Raw genomic sequence first — 13,296 nt, forward strand, 5'->3', positions numbered from 1 at the left:
GGGGCAGGAGGAAAAGGGGATGACAGAGAATGAGATGGCTGGATGGCATCACTGACTCGATGGACATGAGTCTGAGTGAAATCTGAGAGTTGGTGATGGACAGTGAGGCCTGGTGTGCTGCGATTCATGGGGTCACAAAGAGTCGGACATGACTGAACGACTGAACTGAACTGAACTCTGTATTCTTGCCACCTCTTCTTAATATCTTCTGCTTCTGTTAGGTCCATACCATTTCTGTCCTTTATCGAGCCCATCTTTGCATGAAATGTTCCCTTGGTATCTTGAATTTTCTTGAAGAGATCTCTAATCTTTCTCATTCTATTGTTTTTCTCTATTTGTTTGCGTTTATCACTGAGGAAGGCTTTCTTATCTCTCCTTGCTATTCTTTGGAACTCTGCATTCAATGGGTATATCTTTCCTTTTCTCCTTTGCCTTTTGCTTCTCTTCTTTTCACAGCTTTTTGTAAGGCCTCTTCAGACAACCATTTTGCCTTTTTTGCATTTCTTTTTCCTGGGGATGGTCTTGATCACTGCCTCCTATACAATGTCATGAACCTCCATCCATAGTTCTTCAAGCAGTCTATCAGATCTAATCCCTTGAATCTATTTATCACTTCCACTGTATAATCATAAGTTATTTGATTTAGGTCATACCTGAATGGTCTAGTGGTTTTCCCTACTTTCTTCAATTTCAGTCTGAATTTGGCAATGAGGAGTTCATCATTTGAGCCACAGGCTGTTCCCGGTCTTGTTTTTGCTGACTGTATAGAGCTTCTCCATCTTTGGCTGCAAAGAATATAATCAGTCTGATTTCCGTATTGACCATCTGATGATATCCATGTGTAGAGTCTTCTCTTGTGTTGTTAGAAGAGGGTGTTTGCTATGACCAGTGCGTTCTCTTGGCAAAACTCTATTAGCCTTTGCCCTGCTTCATTCTGTACTCCAAGGCCAAATTTGCCTGTTATTCCAGGTATTTCTTGACTTCCTACTTTTGCATTCCAGTCCCCTATAATGAAAAGGACATCTTTTTTGGGTGTTAGTTCTAGAAGGTCTTGTAGGTATTCACAGAACCGTTCAACTATAGCTTCTTCAGCATTACTGGTTGGGGCATCGACTTGGATTACTGTGATACTGAATGGTTTGCCTTGGAAACGAACAGAGGTCATTCTGTCATTTTTGAGATTGCATCCAAGTACTGCATTTCAGACTCTTGTTGACTATGATGGCTACTCCATTTCTTCTAAGGGATTCTTGCCCACAGAAGTAGATATAATGGTCATGAGTTAAATTCACCCATTCCAGTCCATTTTAGTTCACTGATTCCTAAATTGTTGATGTTCACTCTTGCCGTCTTCTGTTTGACCACTTCCAATTTGCCTTCATTCATGGACCTAACATTCCACGTTCCTATGCAATATTGCTCTTTACAGAATCGGACTTTACTTCCATTACCAGTCACATCCACATCCCTAATGATTGGTGATATTGAAAACCTCTCCTTGTACTTGTTGGGCATTGGTGTATTTCCTTTGGAGAGATGTCTGTTTAAGTCTTCTTCCCATTTTTTTGTCAGATTGGGGTTTTTTTGTTTGTTTTGTTTTTTGCTATTGAGTTGTTTGAGTTCCTTATCTATTTTGGGAATTAACCCCTTATCAGATAGGTGGTTTACAAATACTTTCCACCCTCTGTAGGTTGTCTTTTTATTTTGTTGATTGTTTCTTCTGCTGTGTAGAAACCTTTTAGTTTGATATAGTCTTACTTTTTGATTTTTGATTTTGTTTTCATATCCAAAGTGACCATCAGGGAGCTTTTCCCATGTTTTTTTCCCTAGGAGTTTTATGGTTTCAGGTCTTACATTTAAGTCCTTAATCCATTTTGAGTTAGAGTACTGGAGTGGGTTGCCATTTCCTTCTCCAGGGGATCTTCCTGACCCAGGGATCAAACCCGGGTCTCCTGCATTGTAGACAGATGCTTTACCCTCTGAGCTACATGCCCTCTGCATAAGATATGGGTCCAATTTCATTCTTTTGCTTGTGGATATCCAGTTTTCCCAACATCATTTATTGAAGAGACTATCCTTTCCACATTGAATATTCTTGGCTTCCCAAGGCTTTTTCTTATCCAGCTGGGCAAATAACTTCCAAATGCAGTTCTTCCCCCTAATGACTTTCAGGGGGCTAAGGGAAGTTTTGCTTCCCTGAGGGCTGGGCCAGCCTGCATGCTGGATCTGTTCTGTAGCTCCTGTAGAACTTGAAGGAACTTCTCAGAGCTGAGATGTACTTGTGTGTGGTGGGGCAGTGGGTGATGTTAGAGGAGGGCCACCACTAGAATAAAAGAACTGCCAATGGGGATCACATGGAACTAGACCCATTTAGACTGAAGGGGCTGTTTACTTCAACCAGGAATTCACTATGCTCTTAGCTACTGGGAGAAGAAGGAAGGGGGACAGGCATCTTTATGTCTCCTGGACTGATCAAGCTTATTAGAGCAATGCTCTGGAGCTTGGGAGAGAAGTTCTCAGAGACAGATTCTTTCTGTCCAAGGACCTCCCAGTGGTCACCGCTCTGTAGAATGGGTGGTGGTGTCTTGTGGAAGACAGGGTATAAGAAAGGAAGGGTGCCTGATTCTAAAGGAAGGGGCATGGTGTGGGGAAGGGGGAGAGGAAGACTCTCCATATTCTCCTCTGACTCTCACTATCTATCACCATCTTCTCGGGAATAAGAATCAGGAGCTGCCTCCAGAAGAACAGGGGCCCAGCATTAGGAACCTGGATTTCTGGCCCAAACTCATCACACTCATTGTGTCAATCATAGAGGAAGATAAGAATTCCTACACCCTCGTTCTGAACCAGTAAGTATCACCTCACTTGGCCTTTCTGTTTGGTGGTTGGTTTGTCCACCTGTCTAACAGCCTCTTTCTTTCCTGTCTCTGTGTGTTCACAGTGCCACCTCTTCCTCCTGTTCGTCCATCTGTCCCTCTGTCCCTTGTATCTGTCTGGGTGACTGTTTCTGGAGACAGTTGTGGAAACATAATGAGGGGCCCCGCCCCGACTGAACCAGCCTCCCTGGAGAGAGAGACCTCTGGGAGTGGCTGCCCTAGGAGTCCCTGGGGATCCAGAGACCAGGCGTGTATGTGTCCGTCCACTGTGAATAAAGAGGGCCTTCTGATGCCCAACTTCTTGCTTCTTCTGCCCTAGCTTATTTAGCCTGGGCTTGTCTTTCAGCCTCAACCCTTCTCCTCCTGGCCAGAGTTCCCTGCCTTCTAGGCATCATCTCCCCTAGGGCCACCTTGCCTGAGGGGATCTTCTGCTCCAATGTGTCCCTCTGCCTACCACTGGCCCTGGGTCCTTATTCTACAGTTGGAGCCTAGCCCTATTTCCTAGGCTTCTCCTCTCTTCAATCTGACCTCCAAGAACTAGTCCTATTGGCCTTAGAATTAATCAAATGCCTCTGCCTTGTTCTCTGACTATGTCTTCTTCCATCATCCAGGTTTCCCCAGGAGTTGAATGTGGGAAAAGTCAGCGCAGAAGTGATGTGGCAACTCTTTGCCCAAGACATGAAATATGCACTGGAGGGTAAGGCATGGCAGTGGGCTGCAAACCCCTAGCCAAAGCACCTGTTTTCCATCCCTTTCTTCTCCCAGACAACTACACTTTCCAAGTGAATAGTGCGGTGAGAAACTAGAAGGATTCTAGGCATAGTGGGTGATAGGCCTCAGGAGACCTTGGGTAGGCAAAGCTTCAGCCAAAGGAGTAATGGAAGTTGCTGTGTGGATGTAGGTTCCTCCTTCCAGCTCCAGAGCAAGCGCCTATTTCACACTTTTCCAGCCCAGAGATCAACTCTTCCCATGCTGGGTGTTCTCGAGTGGCCCACTCCCTAGAGAATGGTCTTACGACACTTGCCTTTACAGTTTTACAGCATCATGGAGCTTTAAATACATAGATAAGATTATTTTCTCACACCATAGACTGCTTGGCCTGACTTTCTTTGAAAGTTGTTCTAGACTGGCATGACAAACCCAGAAAGATACTTCTTTCCTCACTTCTTCCATGGAACCAGTTATTACTCATCTTGTTCATTCTGCTTATTCTGTTCATCTCCCACTTTGGCCCACAAAGATATCACTCCCTATCAGACCTTCCTGTGTCAGACCTTCCTGTTTCTACCCATCTGTGCTCACTTATAAATAAGTGCATTTCCTGTTGCTGTATGTTATGTCAGTCGTCTCCTCAGTCTGTGAAAGTGGACCTAGATAGAGGGGGAGCAGTCTGGAGCAAGGACAAACCAGAGTCTGCATGTGTTATTTGGGTAGGGTGGTAGGACATGGGTAACCCTCTCAGACTTTTAAACTTTTGAGGTTTAGGAGCAGTAAGTTTTGAGGTTGAAAGAAACCCTGCAGATCTGTGCTTAGTTTGAGACAGTCACGTACTGTCCATGCACGTTCTGTAATTCTTCCCCAGAACAGGCTGCCTCCTGTCCACACTAGGTCATGCCTGGGGCTGTAGGCCATGCCTTAGCTGGTCCGGCCTCTGACTTGGTCACCTGTCCCTTTCCCCCAGGTATCACATGGTGAGTGCGACGAGGAGTATTGCCCCAGTTCTTAAAGAACTCCAGCTCTAGTGAATTTAGGGGGCAGGGGCAGGGGCGGGAAGACAAGTACGTGTGAAAAGTATATTGATTCCACAAGAGGAATAGTGTAAGGCTGGGCAGAGGTTTTTCAAACAGAGGAAACAGGTAAAAAGGGGAAACAGCAAGAGGAGGGTGGAGGTGGGGGCAGGAGAGGGGCGTGCAGGGCTGGGCCCCAGGACTTCTACCTGCCACCTGCCAAGTCAGCTCTGCTTTTATCAATTTTATATGAGGCTTTAAATGAAATTTCTTTCAAAAGGGGAATTCTGCTGATGTTTAAAACATAAAAGAGTTGAAAACTGATTTAAAGAAAGAACTCATGTTGACCTGGTTTCAAATCTCAGTTTTACCACTTACTCCTCAGTGTGTTCTTAGACTGAGCTACTTAGACTGAGCTACTTAATTCTTGTGAGCTCCCATTTTTATTAATCTATAAAATGGGAGTGATGATAGCATCTATTTCGTTGAGCTAACGAAGTGGCTGAGATGTATGTGACATACTTAGAATACTGCCTGACATTTATTAAAGGCTCATGAGCAGAGATGCAGTGTTAACACAATAGTATTTTTATAAGATTTTACCTCAGTGGGAAATGGGGGCAGGCAGAACAGGGAGAGACTGGAAGCTGGGTACAGATGGTCTGATAGTTTATGGCAGGGGGATGGGCTGGAATTATAGCAGAGAACTTAGAGGAAGAATGGGCTTGGCTAGATATTGGAAGGAAGCTGTGACAGGACTTGGTGATTGTCAGGATGGCGAAGGGCAAGAGAAGGGGAGGGGTTTGGAGACCTGGCTGATAAAAGGATAGTGTTGACCGCTGCTGTTATAATGCTACCATTCACTCAGCCTTTCTAAAGTCAACTTTGTTGAGGTATAATATGCATAAAATAAGATAACACTCTAAGAGTACAATTTGATGAGTTTTGACCAATAAGTACACCTGTGTAACTACTGTCCCAGTTATGATACAGAACAGAAAGTTTCTTCAGTAAATCCCCACCCTGTTCACCAAGCATATTGAGTACATTCTTTGTGCCACATACTATGCTAGTTGTTGGAACCCCAGTGAGATAAATGAGGCATAGTCCTAGCTGGTGAGAAGCTCAGATCAGTCTAGATAGCAAACCTATAATTTGGCAGTTACAATTCAAACTTAAGTGCTACCAAGGGAATAAGCATTGGGTGCTGAGAATCGCATAACCCAGACCTGGAAAGAGCACCTGGGAGGGCTTTCTGTAGGAGGTGATATACTGACTGACACCTGAAGGATGATAGAACTTATCTGTGGGGAGGGAAGGCATTCGTGACAGGGAAGGGAGCGACAGACATTTTAGGCAGAGGTTACAGTATGTTCAGAGACTTGGGTTCTAGAGAGAGCTGGCATGCTTCAGGAACTGGATACGGTAATTCAGTGTGATTAACACTTTAGAGTGTAGGGGAAGAGATGAGTGAGAGGTGAAGACAGAGAAGCAGGATAGAGCTAGATCATACAGGAGGTTTTAAGCCATATTTAGGATTTTGGACTCTATCCTGAGGCCGTTGAGAACCATTGAACAGCAACCCAGGTTAAACAAGGGATTAACATGACCACATTTTTAATATAGAAAAACCACTTACTCTGGCTACCATATAGAGAATAGGTTGGAGGAAGACCAGATTGGAGACTATTATAGTAATCCAAGTTGGAGATGGTGGTAATGAGACCTAGACAGGTACAAGTGTGACTATAAAGAAATGGATAAATTCCAGAGAAGTTTTAGAGATGAAATTAACAGGGATTAGTGGGTTAAATGGATATGAATAGATAGGAAGAAGGAAGACTTGAAGATGATGCTCAGTATTGAACAAGAGGGTAAGATTAGTGTGTATTCTATGTTCAACTTCAGCTGAAGATGTTAAGATAGCAAAAGATGGTGACTGGAGTTAAACCCAGGCAAAGTGAGATGTTCCATCAAAGACTTGTACAGACATTACCAGAACCAGAGAGAGATCTGGGGGAGATGTCAGCAGTCTGGTAGTTGAAATCATGAGGTTGAAAGAACTCTCCAAGGAGAAAGATGAATGGAGGGAGGAACATGGAAGTCAGGGGCAGGAGAAGGTTTAGATACTCAATTGCCCCTTTTTAACAGATCAACCATCCTCTAACACCCCTGCCCCCCAACAACAGCCTCAAGTAACTACTGGAGCATGACTCCATGAGACTTGTTAGAATAAAGTGTGGCCAGTATTTCATCCGGAGAAGGCAGTGGCAACCCACTCCAGTACTCTCGCCTGGAAAATCCCATGGGTGGAGGAGCCTGGTAGGCTGCAGTCTGTGGGGTTGCACAGAGTCGGACACAACTGAAGCGACTTAGCAGCAGCAGCAGCAGCAGTGTTTCATCATTCATCCTGTTAGGTTTTGTACCATAGAAGTTAATTAGAAATTAGGGATTGAGGCCGGACTACAGATTATGGATTGACAGAGAAAGTGAGAATTCTCTGCAAACGCAGTAGCTTGAAGGTCCCTAGAAGAAGAGAATCAGGGAGCTCTGAAGGGATGGAGCAGCACTGCCCCTTCTCCCAGTGGGTTGTTGACCAGAAAGGAGAGAGGGCCCTCCTGGTGGTTCCTTCTTATGTTTCTAGGTTCTTGGCCTGGTTTAAGGACAGCAGGGTGGTGGAAGACAAGGGGGAGGCCCTGGGAGGGTGTCTTTGGTGTCCGTGACTTTTTCCCTTTCTGTACTGCTCATTGGCGTCTCTGCTCTGTCACAAGCCTCCACTGTCATTCGTATACGAAAAGTCCTCTTTCTGAGTGGTAAGCACTTTCGGTTGTTGTCCCTTTACCTCTAGTCTTACTCCTTTTTCCTCTTCTCTGGCTCACTGCTTCATAGAAGAGTCTGCAAATGCAACCTTGGGTTGAGGCGGTGCTGCCTGCAATACCGGGAGATGACATTCCTGGGACAAAGGAGCCTTTTGAGGCTGAATCCCAGCCTCCCGTTTCCTCCTTGGGTGTCTGCTGTACTGATTGACAAGGGCAGACTGGCTGTTCTATCTTGACATGGAGGAGCATCACCTGTGGCAACTCGGAGTTGAGCAGTAGTGTTCCCAAGGACAACGACCTTCCCTTCCCTGTCACTCAGTACTCTCCCCATTTTGCTTGCTTTCACCATTATGTTACATGTAAGCACACAGTTGGCTTTTATTATGCAAACAAAATTAATGCTTCATCTCTAAAGGGGGTAGATGAAGGAAACCTGTGGGTGTGGCCAGTGCTCTAGACTCTCTGGGCAAGCTGTTGGTGATCTTTATCCTAGATTTTCCAGAAGCCTCTGCTGACTTGGCTGTATAACCTTTCACATAAGCATCCCATTTCCTGTAGCCGGATGGCTCTTTCATCTGGTTGTGTTTCCATGGTTTCCACACTGACTTATTTCATACTTCTCCGAGAGTTCATTTTCCAGTGTTTCAGCTCTGCTCTGGCGCTGTTCAGTTTACCTCAGGATTCTGTTACACTGTGGCTGCTCAACTGCTCTTTCTGTTAGCTTGGGCCCACTTTGATTTTCCCTGTCTCTGTGTGGCTGTCAGTAACCCATGTATGTCATGTATGACTGCTCATCTCTGCATTTAAGTCCATCTGAGGAAATGGCTCAGCTACTAGGATTAGTAAAGCCCTGGAAGATAAAGCGTAAAGTAAAGCATCATCCCTCTCGTGTCCTGGGCCGTTTCCCCACTAGTCAGCCTTAGCGCCCATATCCTTTTCTCCTCTTCTTCACCAGTAGCCCGTATCTCACTTGCACTTCCAAAAGTCAGCACAGGAAGACTGTGGGCCTTATCTGGGTGTCTGACTTAGCCTCTAAAGGAAGATTTGGGTCAGGCTTTTAGCAGAATACTCACTGCTAGGGAGAGATGACTGTGGGGAGGTGCTGGGAAATCACTCCTCTTCTAAGACACCTGATAGCACCATCCAACTGGATCCGCCTGAGCTCAGGAAGCTCAGACCCCGCCTCTCTCCCCGCAACCAGAGCATGAGAAAGACAGACTGTGTAAGAGTGCTGACTACATGAACCTGCACTTCAAGGTGAAGTGGCTCCACAATGAATACGTGCAGGATCTGCCTGCCCTCCAGGGCCAGGTGCCCGAATACCCAGCGTGAGTCATCATGTGGGGGGCTGCAGAGGGAAGGGGGGCTCAGGGGCTGGGCACTGCCAGTATCCTTGCTGTCAGGCACGTGGCAGCTGCCAACCACTAGCTCCAACCCCTCCATCTTCCTGCCTGGCTGCAGGTGGTTTGAGCAGTTTGTCCTGCAGTGGCTGGACGAGAATGAGGATGTGTCCTTGGAATTCCTGCGTGGGGCCTTGGAACGAGATAAGAAGGATGGGGTAAGTCAGGGGCTTGAACTTCACAGGTGTCTAGCCAGGTCTCCCAGCAATTAGCTGTCAGCAGGAGTTCCTGGGCGCTAGCCGGGATGGCCATCCCTGCCTGATAGAGTCCATATGGAGGGCTGTCCAGAGCCATGGAGCCACCCCTGCTGTGCAGAGAGCCCCTCAGAGCCTTACAGACTTGGGATGAGGTAGCAGCTGCAGATGATGACCCTGTGTGTGGCCTTCCTTAGTTCCAGCAGACATCAGAGCACGCGCTCTTCTCTTGCTCTGTGGTGGACGTCTTCACACAGCTCAATCAGAGCTTTGAGATCATCCGGAAATTGGAATGCCCAGACCCCAACATCCTTGCCCACTACATGAGGAGATTTTCTAAGGTACCATGACCCTCCTACCCTTTTCCCCTTACTCCATTACACTCATGGCCTATCTACAGACCTGAGATCAACCCCTCTTTGTGATGGCTTTTGGGTATAGCCTGGCGTCACCCCATGCTCCTTTACTTGAATCTGGGGCAGACAGGTGGGTTTGTTTCAGTGGGGTAGAGAGGGAGATTGGTCCCCTACTTTGAGATTCCTCTTTATGTACATGTTGTTACTGTTCTGGGAGAAGTGTGACCCCAGGTACTATCCTCATGGGGAAAGCTAAGGGTCCCTTCTCCTTCCTCTTCCTCTTTCTTCTCAGACCATCGGGAAGGTGCTCATGGAATATGCAGACATCTTATCAAAGAACTTCCCAGCTTACTGCACAAAGGAGAAAATGGTGAGGGCCAGGCTCTTTGCTTTTGAAACTATCCTCAGAGCTGAGGATGGGGTGATGCTCCTGACTTGTGATTCCCAGCAGGGCTGTGCTTGAGATTATGCCACAAAATAACAAGAACCTGATAAGGAGTTACTTTGAGCCTCCATTTGGTAATTTATCCTCTACTGAGCTAGACCTTTGCTTAGGCTTTCTTTTTTTAAAAAATACATTCAGGGAGTTATAAAGGGTAATCCCATGAATACCTGGGGCCCCCTATTCAGAGTTAAAGCAGAAACATTTGCTTCTAGTCTTCATTTAATGAGAGCCATCAGCATTGCTTCCAGATCTCAGTGCTTAGGGAGAGACAGGTGTAACACATGCTGTAAATTCCCTGTGGTTTTTAGAGTCATGTGAGAGGCAGGGGCCCTAGACTGAGTTCTGTGCTGAATGGAGCCAAGACTTAACACTTCATCCTTCCCCACAGCCTTGCATCCTGATGAACAACATGCAGCAGCTGAGGGTGCAGCTGGAGAAGATGTTTGAGGCCATGGGAGGCAAGGAGGTAGGTCTGAGGTTCAGGGTTGCTGCATTCTCTCTTTGTTCCCAAGCTCCTCAGCCGTAGAACTCTGCCCTGTCCTGACTGGGTCTAGACCTGAAGTTTAGCTTGGGGTTTAGAACTGGTTTTAGCTGAGAGATTTGAGTAGGCACTGGGGTAGAGGCCCTAGGAGGGAGGGGTTGGGGCACAGGAGGGGAGAAAAGCCTAAGAGAACCAGCTTAGCCAAGCCTGCCTCCTATGGATACAGCTGGACCCTGAAACTGCAGACAGTCTGAAGGAGCTTCAGGTGAAACTGAATACAGTTTTGGATGAGCTCAGCATGGTGTTTGGAAACAGGTCAGTGGCCCCAGAATGCACGGCCCTCAGAGCCAGTTGTGGTGCCTGGCCAGTCCCGGAGCCCCTGCCCCACTGGCCTCCGCCCAGCGCACCTTTGTGCATCTTCCCCGCTTCCTGCTGGCCTGCCCTGTCAGCTGCACCACGTGTGTGCTCGGGTGGGACCGAGCAGCTGGAGCCGCTTAGGGCCCGTGTGTGTGGGGGTTGAGGAGGGCCACACTGGGGGCACATGTGTAGTTTCCAGGTGCGGATTGATGAGTGCGTGCGACAAATGGCCGACATCCTGAGCCAGGTGCGGGGCCCAGGGAACGCATCCCCCAACGCACGGGCCTCGGTGACTCAGGATGCAGACAGTGTGCTCCGGCCTCTCATGGACTTCCTGGACGGCAAGTGAGTACAGCACCCAGTACTGTCCTGTAGGGACGAAGCAGGTAGAGGCAATCAGAAGAGCTGCTCAGGGAGGGGGCCTCTCAGCACTCACCCCATCCTGACCTGTGGCCTGGCCCTGCAGCCTCACACTTTTTGCCACTGTGTGTGAGAAGACGGTCCTGAAGCGGGTACTGAAGGAACTCTGGCGGGTGGTAATGAACACAATGGAAAGGATGATTGTTCTGCCTCCACTTACTGACCAGACGGTAAGGACAGCTCCTTTCCAGTTCCTCCTGCTGTATCTCCCTTACCCAGCTCCCTGCTTCCTGATGGAGTTTGCAATTCTCTGGTTGAATGATTCTCTCCCTGCCCAGGGCACCCAGCTGATCTTCACTGCTGCCAAGGAGCTGAGCCAACTTTCCAAACTCAAGGTACTCTGGATACATGGGGTCCTTCTGCAGCCAGATGGGAAGGGCAGGGGTTGCCTGGGAGGGGGGAAATCTGAGCTCTGAAGACTGAAGAGGAGGAGAAGGAGAGAGGCATGCAGCTGTGGGCTGACAAGTGGGGGACCTTCATGACAGCCACAAGCTGTCCTGATGTTGTTGCTTTCTCTGGGGCTCCAGGACCACATGGTGCGAGAGGAAACACGGAATCTGACTCCAAAGCAGTGTGCCGTCCTTGACCTCGCCCTGGACACCATCAAGGTGGAAGACCCCCTCCTTCAGACTGCCTTCCTACCCTACCCTCTTGGTCCTGGCATTCCACTCGGCCAGATTAGGGGTCCCTCGGGCCCCCTCACATCCAGGAGAGAGTGGGTTTTGTATCTGTATCTTTCTCTGTTGCATCCACATTCCTCTTGGGAGCAACCAAAATGGTACCTCCTGTGTGGCCTCACGTGAATCACCAAAGAGCTAGAACATTTATTCTTGGCTTCTGAGGACACTTTAGTTCACTTAGTAACCTCATTGTCATTCTGGAATATTTCCCAATGGGAATTAATCTTCCAGATCCAATATCCCAGATCGGGCTAAGCTCTTCATTTATGTTTAAAATCATTTGGGTTTCAAAGGGTATTTTTTTCCCCTACAATGCATTCATTTATTCAACCAGACAACATGTGTCCAGGCACTAATACACTAGGAAGGATGCAGAGAGAATCAGATATGGTTCCTGCATCAGGATACTTATAATCTGGTATAATTTGGTAATAACCAGAGTATCATCCGGTATAAGGTGGTAATAAGGCAGGTACACATGGGCTGTGATTCAGGGCACTGGGGAGAGAGGTAGGTCATAGGTATAAAGTGCTCTAAGGGTTCCCAAGGGTAAAGCACCACTTCTGACTAAAAAGCTTCTATCCTGTATCTGTGCCTGTCCATATAGATTCATCCATCAGACATCACGTCCAGAAGTGTGGCCATCCCTTACCACTCCTGCCAGATACTCACATAAGTCTCTGCACCTGAGAGACTGTGACCCTGGCTCTGTGTGGCATTCCTGATCTTGTTTATTGAACGACTCCCTGTCCTCTTCTGGCATCTTTGCTGGCCTCTGCTTGGATGTCCTTTCTCAGGATTTGTTGGGGAGCTGCCTCTCTGAAGGGAGATGATGCAGTAGCAGTTATTCTTGTCTTTCAGCAATACTTTCACGCCGGAGGCAACGGGCTGAAGAAAACCTTCCTGGAGAAGAGCCCAGATCTGCAGTCCCTGCGCTATGCCCTATCTCTGTACACACAGACCACAGACACCCTCATCAAGACCTTTGTGCGCTCACAGACTGCCCAGGGTAAGGCCCAAGGGTTTCAGGTCCCCACTCTCCTCCCTGCTATGTCTCTGCCCCTAGGGAGTCAGTCTCCTGTAGCCCTCAGGGAGGCTCCAGGGACTTCTTCAGAAAGCCCTTCACATATAGACATCAGGATTTTCTTGATGGACCCCAATACTTACCCCTACCTACCCCAGACTCATACCAGATAGGAATCCCAGAGATCTGGGAGATGTGCCTGAGCTTTCATTTCCCAACATCATCTGGCCAGTGCATGTGTCTTGAGCTCAAGGAGTATACCCTGTTTGATAGGAAAAATGTGTGAGGAAGCCTTGAGAATGAGTGGTTAAGATACTCGTGAAGTCTTACAGCTTTGGGAGCCAAAGATTTCCCAGATTCTCCAGTGTGGATGAGAAGAAGACTAAGAGGGGTGATCTGTGGGAGCAATTGAAAGCAGGGTATGGATCACGGGGCTGTACAGACCTGAGGCTCCAGCTTCGTGGGTGATGCTGGTGCACGGGGCACCCAGGTAGCTGGTTCTCGCCCAATGATTTCC

General features: G+C 47.7%; 1 protein-coding gene across 5 annotated transcripts in view; it reads left to right on the top strand.

Annotated features, from left to right (window-relative positions):
• Positions 1-13,296, top strand: part of UNC13B (unc-13 homolog B) — a 212,661-nt gene that overhangs the window by 195,411 nt on the left and 3,954 nt on the right. For all 5 annotated transcript variants that reach the window (XM_019966134.2, XM_019966135.2, XM_019966136.2 and 2 more), the window contains 13 exons: positions 2,722-2,849; positions 3,488-3,573; positions 8,624-8,750; positions 8,884-8,980; positions 9,214-9,357; positions 9,665-9,742; positions 10,206-10,283; positions 10,525-10,613; positions 10,848-11,000; positions 11,122-11,245; positions 11,354-11,410; positions 11,603-11,683; positions 12,617-12,764. In XM_019966134.2, coding sequence (XP_019821693.1) covers positions 2,722-2,849; positions 3,488-3,573; positions 8,624-8,750; positions 8,884-8,980; positions 9,214-9,357; positions 9,665-9,742; positions 10,206-10,283; positions 10,525-10,613; positions 10,848-11,000; positions 11,122-11,245; positions 11,354-11,410; positions 11,603-11,683; positions 12,617-12,764 — 1,390 coding nt within the window. The remainder of the gene's footprint in view (positions 1-2,721; positions 2,850-3,487; positions 3,574-8,623; positions 8,751-8,883; positions 8,981-9,213; positions 9,358-9,664; positions 9,743-10,205; positions 10,284-10,524; positions 10,614-10,847; positions 11,001-11,121; positions 11,246-11,353; positions 11,411-11,602; positions 11,684-12,616; positions 12,765-13,296) is intronic.

The sequence above is a fragment of the Bos indicus genome, chromosome 8 (genome assembly GCF_029378745.1).
Source record: "Bos indicus isolate NIAB-ARS_2022 breed Sahiwal x Tharparkar chromosome 8, NIAB-ARS_B.indTharparkar_mat_pri_1.0, whole genome shotgun sequence".
NCBI classification, from domain to species: Eukaryota; Metazoa; Chordata; class Mammalia; order Artiodactyla; family Bovidae; genus Bos; species Bos indicus.